Here is a 7130-nt window from a genome sequence, read left to right as displayed (position 1 = left end):
CGTAGCCACTACTACCTAATTTATAGTAGTCGTTACTAGGGTAGGTTTCCTAGGCTTAATGTAGTAATATCAGAATCTGTTTTTTAAGAGTAGTACCTGTATAGCTAACTTACTACTAAATTAAAGATATACTCTTACGCTAATATAGATCGAACTGCCCTTAACAAGTAGATTCGGTACGGTATTACTATAGCTAGTATATACTACTATAGGCGTATTTAGTGCCGCCGCCGCCGTTACCGCTACTAGAGCTTTAGGGAGCGTAACCCTCGAACAAAGCCTACCTACCTATACTGCCGTAGGTTTCTGTATGATCTCGACAGTAAGGATAAGGCTAGAGCTATCCTTTAGTATCGTTTTACTATACCTTAACTCTAACGGATCGCGCCCCTTCTTAAGCTCTATAAAGTCAAATATAAAAACAGAGTCAAGTACTCCCCTAAGCTTACTCTTACTATAGTATGTACCTAACTATCGTATCTAAACCAGTAGAACGTAATCGTAGATTACTTTAGCAAATCCCTAGCCTAGCTGTCTACTGTATTTAACGATACCTATAAGTTCTTAGCTCTTTAGTAGAGGGATATACTCTAGTAGTACCCTTAATTAACGTCGTATAGCCGGCTACAAGAGTTCGTAGAGTTAGTAAAGGCTATTAACGGTATTAGCGGTATATAGGGCATAATAGATAGTACCTTTAACCCTAATTATAGGCCTAAGGGAGAGGAGAAACAGATAGCCTAGTATAACAGTAATAAACACGCTTATAAGATAGAATACTAAGCTATCGTTACTCTAGATAGCCTTATTTCTTCCTTATTCGGCCTATACTATAGTACTCTACCTAATTAGTACATGTATATAAGATCCGGCGCTTAGGATCTTATTCGGTATGTAATAGTAGGTCGAACAAGGGATTAGGTTCTAAAGATCTATAGGGATAAGGCATACAAGTCAGTATATAGGACAGCGTGTCCCTTTAAGGACGTAAGAGGACGACAATACCTTCCTTATAAGGAGCAACGCTTTAATAAGGCTCTATCCTTAGTTCGGATCGCTATAGAGTAGTTGTTTAGTAAAACCTACTCCTTATAAACGTATATAGCGTTTAGAAAGGGACTAAAATCAGGACTATAGCCTATAGCGCTATATTACTATATAGCCTATTTGTTAACAAACCTGTATACCTGTTTATAGTATAAGGATAAGCCTAGGCGATTCGGGGTATATCTACTAATAGTAAAGGCGTATTTATGTGATTCGGTACTAGCTCCCTAGACAGTATAGAATCTATAGTATTGTTGCCCCTTATAAGCGACTAGGTGTTATATTCTGTTAGGTACTCCTTAGTTTTTAAGTTTGTTTACCTTATAAGACACTTATATACCTAATTTAAGTAGGTATTTGTCCTTATACACAATAACTATATAGATCTAGTAGAACAAAGAAGCTAAAAAAACCGAGCCTACTACCTACTACGTAGCTCTGTTAGGATAAGATTTATTACATCCTTAACACTACCTAACTCCTCTTTTATACCCCTTAGCTTATCTATTACTCGATCTATCTTAGTATTATTCGCTATAACGCTAGCCTCTACGCCGTCTAATCGCTCTCTAACCTCCTTAAATCGCTTATCCTTAACATGCTAAACAGGCTTAACAGGCTCCTTGTTACTAGTATTAACGTCCCTCTTAATACCTACCTTAAACAAGTCAACTAGCCTCTTGAAATTAGAGGCCTTATCTGCCTTAGCTCTCTATTCCTTTATCCTTTACTATCTATAGCTAGGACAGTAGCTACCTTTAAGAGACTTAGTGTCGTTATACTAAGATCGATCTAAGGAACACTAATTACGCTAAAAAGCGGGAATAGCTTTATTAATAGTACGCTTAGTACTTATCTGCCTTATCTAAGAGATCTTTTACGCCTCTAACTTAATAGTCTTACGCTCCTTATTGCCCTTTATAGCCTGCCTTTACTTATCTAGGGCTTTAGTAGCCTCTATTATATTAATCTACTCCTTAATCGTAAAGCCCTTTAACGTTATAGGTTTGTACTCTCCTAATTTAGTAATATAGTTCTTATAATACTACTTAACAGCACCCTTTACTACCTTGTCTAACGTCTTATAATCCTCGCTAGTTTTCTCCTTAAAGTCCTTTAAAACACTCTTCTAAAAGGTCTTTACAACAAACCTAGGCTTTCCCTACTAATCTACTCCTAGCTAAACAGCTATCTAAACACATATTAGAAGATCCTCTTTACTAAGGCCCCTGTTGCCCTTACTAGAGGGTTCGTCGACTTCTTTAGGATCGCTATTATTAACGCTAATAATATCGACATTATCGTTATCTTTAAAAGGATCGTTAGAGCCTATATTAAGGGAGGTAGAGGCCTCTACTTTAGCTTTAGCTACTACCGCTTTAGCTAGTCTACGCCTCTACTAGCGAATAGTCTTACGCTTTTTACGAGGTTTTAGCGTTGTTAACTTCTAAACCCTCTTTCTAGCCCTTTTAGATACCTTCTCTACTAACTTCTTAGTACGAGTAGTCGAATCTACTATATTTATAGCTGTATAGGGCTACGGCGTTATAAGGGCCGGAGGAATCAAGAGAGAAGGGTCTAAAGGAGTAGTCGAATAAGGGATTAAAGGAGTAGTTAAAGAAGGAGTCGAATAAGGGCTTAGAGAAGGGATTAAAGAAATCAGTAGTAATACAGGCGGTAGGGAGAACGATTACAGATAGTTCGACCGAATAACTAGTGTTACAAGAGGAGGGAATACTAAGGGAGGTAACTCGAACATCGACTAAGCTTACGGTACCTGTAAAATAAAGGGGAACAGTAAGGGATCGCTATGTTAAGGGTACTAAGGGTACTATAGCTAGGACTAGGTAGGTAGTACATTTGGTTAGAGAAGCTACTAATTAGCTAGTGTAGCTACGGATCTAGGGCTATATTAGAACCTATATTAATCGAACCTATATTAATCGATCGATCGATCGTTACTATATCTCTCTATATCGTCGCCGTGTTACTGTTAATATCGATATAAGCTCTATAGAGCTACTCTATAGAGCAAAAAAAGACTCTATAGGTAACGTTTAGGGATAATATCCCCTATCCCCTTTATAGGTCTAGCTAACAGTTAACAGTAGGGCGCTAAGCCTAATTAGGAGGTGTTGTTTACTGTTACAGGATAACAACAAGCTGTTCTCCTATAACAGCTTTCGGCCTAAAGGGGTTTAGCGCAAAAGAGGCCTCCCGGCTAGTCTAAACAGGGCTCCCTATCTAGCTATAGCGCCGTTACAGCGCTAAAAGTGGCGCTATACTAAGTTCGGACTGTTTTGCGCTGTTTTTCTCTGCTGTTTTTCGTTGCTGAAGCTCTCTACTGCTGTTAACGACGGGGGGGAGGCCAGCCTTTTACGACACACGGAGCCGCGAAGCCACGCGCTGTTTGAAGGGCCCTACGGTTGTTCCCGGAACCACTGAAGAAAAAAATTCCCACGATTGACTACCCAAGGGAGATCTAGCTTCGATCGGGGTCCTTGGGAGGCCGAGCAGGGGTATGGGGGCTCTACTTTTTAATTTTTTGATTTTTCTTTTTTTTCTGCGGGTGCCGAATGCCGACCTGAGGCCTTTTTTGGCTCCCTTTCTCAGCCTTGTACGCCGGTCACAAGAACCCCCGATCAGACGGAGTAATTATCATCCATCAGGATTCAGATTCAGGGGTGCGGGCTGCAGATGACCGAGCAGATGACCACGGGCACGGGGGAATTGATAAGCTGAATAATCATTCAGATGTCGGTACTCCTTGTACTGTATACCTTAGGTACCTTATACAGCACAATGCTCAATGTACAGAGAGAGCCCTTCGCACCTCGATATCGAATCACTAATCACCGAGTCACCGAAGGACCGAAGGACCGATTTACTTTGTTTACTACTCGTTTAGGAAAAGAGGCCTTTCGTGCCGCTGTCGAGTGCCAAGGGACGTGCTGATCAAGGCACTATCCAACCTTGTCAATCGGTCAATCGGCGACGGGGCTTCGAAGGTACCGAAGCTTCGATGATTCGATTCAGATCGCTTGATCCCTCAGCGCATGTCTTTGCCTCAAGCGGCGCTTGAAGAGAAGGGGGCAGCAATGAGATTATAACAAAATATAATAGTCGCCACGTTGCCGCGCCAAGTGGTGGTGGCCAAACCCTTCCGGGGCAAGGGAGAGAGCTAGACACATAGTGATGTAAACGGTAAACTCAAAATCTCAGGCTCACGACTCAAGCGCCCGCTGACTTCATTGATTACATTACCAACCTTACGTCCATCACAATGATTACATATCGCGGACGCGCCCAGCAGACGCCGCGCTGGACCAATGGTCGGCCGGCATTTGTAAAATTTCGACAGATTCAAAGCCCTTAGGTACCGCGTGCGGTCTCTGCGCCCCGTATTTACTACTTACTACATACTACGGTACATTGTATTTAGCCACCGACGGAGGGGACATGGGAGGATCTTATCGATTTTTAAGGCGCCATCTGGATTCTCGATCGCAGGTCCAATGGAAGGGCGCAGGCGGGTTCAGGAGAAGGGGCCTGCTCCACCGGGGGGGTGGAAGGGCCGAGGCTCTGCGCGGTAAGAGTCCGTACTGGGCTGTTATTACGGATGGTAGAGAGATGAAGAGAGAGATAATCAGAGGCCGTGATCTACAGTACCAGAGCCAAGGCCAAGGGCCACACGGCATCAACAACTAACTGGCTCTCAAAAGGCTCGCCGAGTAATAAATGCTGTCAGTGTCAAGTGATACGGTCTAATTGATAATCCATACTGCCACATGCAGTAAGCGGCGGGTTTCGAAAGGGAATAATGCTTAAATGCCTTAGCCACAGTCTGACGGTGTGGCACATCTTTGAGTGAGGCGCTCACCCTTGAATCCCTGACCCATGGCGCATCGGCGTTAAGATGAAGGCGTGTCTGGCCTTGCTTGGCCTTGCACATTCACAATTAAGTTATGCTGCGGCCGTCACTGTTCTTATGCTCTGGACCGGTGCAAGCGGCGCTGCGCATCCGAGAAGCCTGGTGCACCATGCCGCCTCCTTGGATCCTGCTTAATGGGCCCTACGTCCTCTCTCCCGCACGCGTGATAATACTGGGAGCTGGGAGCTGGGAGCTGGGAGCTGGGAGCTGGGCCTGAGACCACCTACCTGCCATGCCGCTTCTCCACTTGCCTTTCTCCATGATGCATTATGATTATTGTTATTATTTATGATTATGATTATGATTATTGTCATTATTATCATTATTGCTGTTGCTGTTGCTACTGCTACCTACCTATGTGAGGTAGTATTATGATCTATTCTTTCGTTAATAGAACCATACCTACCTTATTCTTTGTTGATGCCCAGGGGAAAATAGCAACACAATATCCCGCCCGTGATATTTATAGGGACACAACGTAGTAAGTACAAATATCATTAATACTTGTAAATAATGCCCGCTAGTAGTAGCAGTAGTAGTAGTAGTCTTGACGGTTGCAGCGGCATCGAAAAGCTCTCTCACTACTTCTCTCCTGTCCAGGCCGGCCCCCTCCACCCCCCCTACCCTCGACCCGGCTACTGCTCGACCCTCCACGCCGGGTGTTGTCATCATCATCCCTAAATCATTCCCGCGCCTCCATTGATGCTCCATCGCTCCCCCATCCGGACTTAACTAATATCCCGAGACCTGTCCTCGCCTCTCCTGTCCGTCCTATGGCCTAGCCGTCCTATGCCTCTCCTGTCCTATCCTCTCCCCCCCCATCCCATCCTGGAATCGCCCTGCCTCACATAAGCTTCCTAAGCCCACCCCTAAGCTTCCTAAGCTCTCCTACCCCAATTATTCTGTCCCGTTCAAGCTCTAGGCTTGGGGCCACTCGAGCATCCCATTTTATCGATATATATCCAACGCCCGCCAACACCCTGGGCTCCCGCTCTGCTGCCACTTGATCCCGTTTGCCAAATTCTCACAATGTCCGGCCTCCCTACCCCGCCCGTCGAGGACCGGCATAGGTCCCTCCAGGTCAGGAAGACATCGAAGCAGACGAAACCTCTGAACCGGACATCCAAGCGGTCCGCCTCGTCCCAGGAGCATGGCGCCGTCGTGGTCGACGGGAGGCATAAGCGAGTCTGGAAAGCGTGCGAACGATGTCGCATGAAGAAGACGAAGGTATGGCCACGCTCACGCAGCCTGTGATATGGCATCCGCGCAATGAAAAGTGTCCCAATATCTGACCGGTTTTTTTTTTAAGTGTGACGGAGAGTCCCCGTGCAAGCGGTGCAAGGATGACGGTTTGGTATGTACCGCGGGGAGCAGGAAGAAGACCGAGTTCAAGCAATTGCCAAGAGGGTGAGCGGGCACCCCCCCTTTTATTTGGCCGTCCCTCTCCAGGCCCCTCGGTTCTAATGTGCTGGCCAGGTACGCCGAGGTGCTCGAGAACACGCAGTATGCCCTGATAGCTACAGTGCAGAAGCTGTATAGCATGATCCGGAACAACGAGACGTGGGATCTTGGGGAGCCCGAGATGAATGATCGCGGCCAGCCCGTCATCCACGACATCGCGTCCAAGCTGGGCTGTATTCGACACTCGCCCGACCTCCCCTACGCCTTCCCTGAGGGCGCCGAGGACTTTGCTGAGCTCCAGGCCAAGCTCCAGGCGGCCCGGTCAGATCTGGGCGCGGAGGATGCAGCAAACAGGAAACAGTCCGAGTCGTCCCATTCCTCGCCGTCGCTCACGCGCACCGAGCGCGCCAGCAGCACCGAGAGCAACCACTCGCTCCCGTCCGAGGACAGCAACCAGATGCTGTGGGCGCAGCAAGACCGGCAAACTGCCACCAAGAAGCCCACGCCGCTGAAGATCGTGCAGCGCAACTCCCTGGACGACGAGAGCGCGTACTCGGCGCGCGCCTCCTTCGACACCACCGGCTCGATGCCGTCGCCCGTCTACACCGACTTCCCCTCGGCCCAGTCGCCCATGTTCCGCAAAGCGTCGCCGTTCCCGCCCTGGGCCGCGGGCGACGGCTTCCTGGGCCAGCCGCACGCGCTCGACCTGACGGCGCAGTACATGCGCGGGCAGCAGCAGCCGGCGCTGGCG

General features: G+C 47.2%; 1 protein-coding gene across 1 annotated transcript; it reads left to right on the top strand.

The window, feature by feature from the left end:
- Positions 1 to 6007: 6007 nt before the first annotated feature.
- M430DRAFT_73268 (hypothetical protein) lies at positions 6008 to 6812 on the top strand (the record flags this gene model as incomplete). Its single annotated transcript, XM_024869532.1, has 3 exons — positions 6008 to 6205; positions 6288 to 6385; positions 6455 to 6812. Coding segments are annotated over 3 exons (654 nt in total), but the record flags the coding sequence as incomplete, so codon positions are not given.
- Positions 6813 to 7130: the final 318 nt, after the last annotated feature.

Source organism: Amorphotheca resinae, assembly GCF_003019875.1.
Source record: "Amorphotheca resinae ATCC 22711 unplaced genomic scaffold M430scaffold_10, whole genome shotgun sequence".
NCBI lineage: Eukaryota > Fungi > Ascomycota > Leotiomycetes > Helotiales > Amorphothecaceae > Amorphotheca > Amorphotheca resinae.
This window is presented reverse-complemented; position numbering and strand designations above follow the sequence as displayed.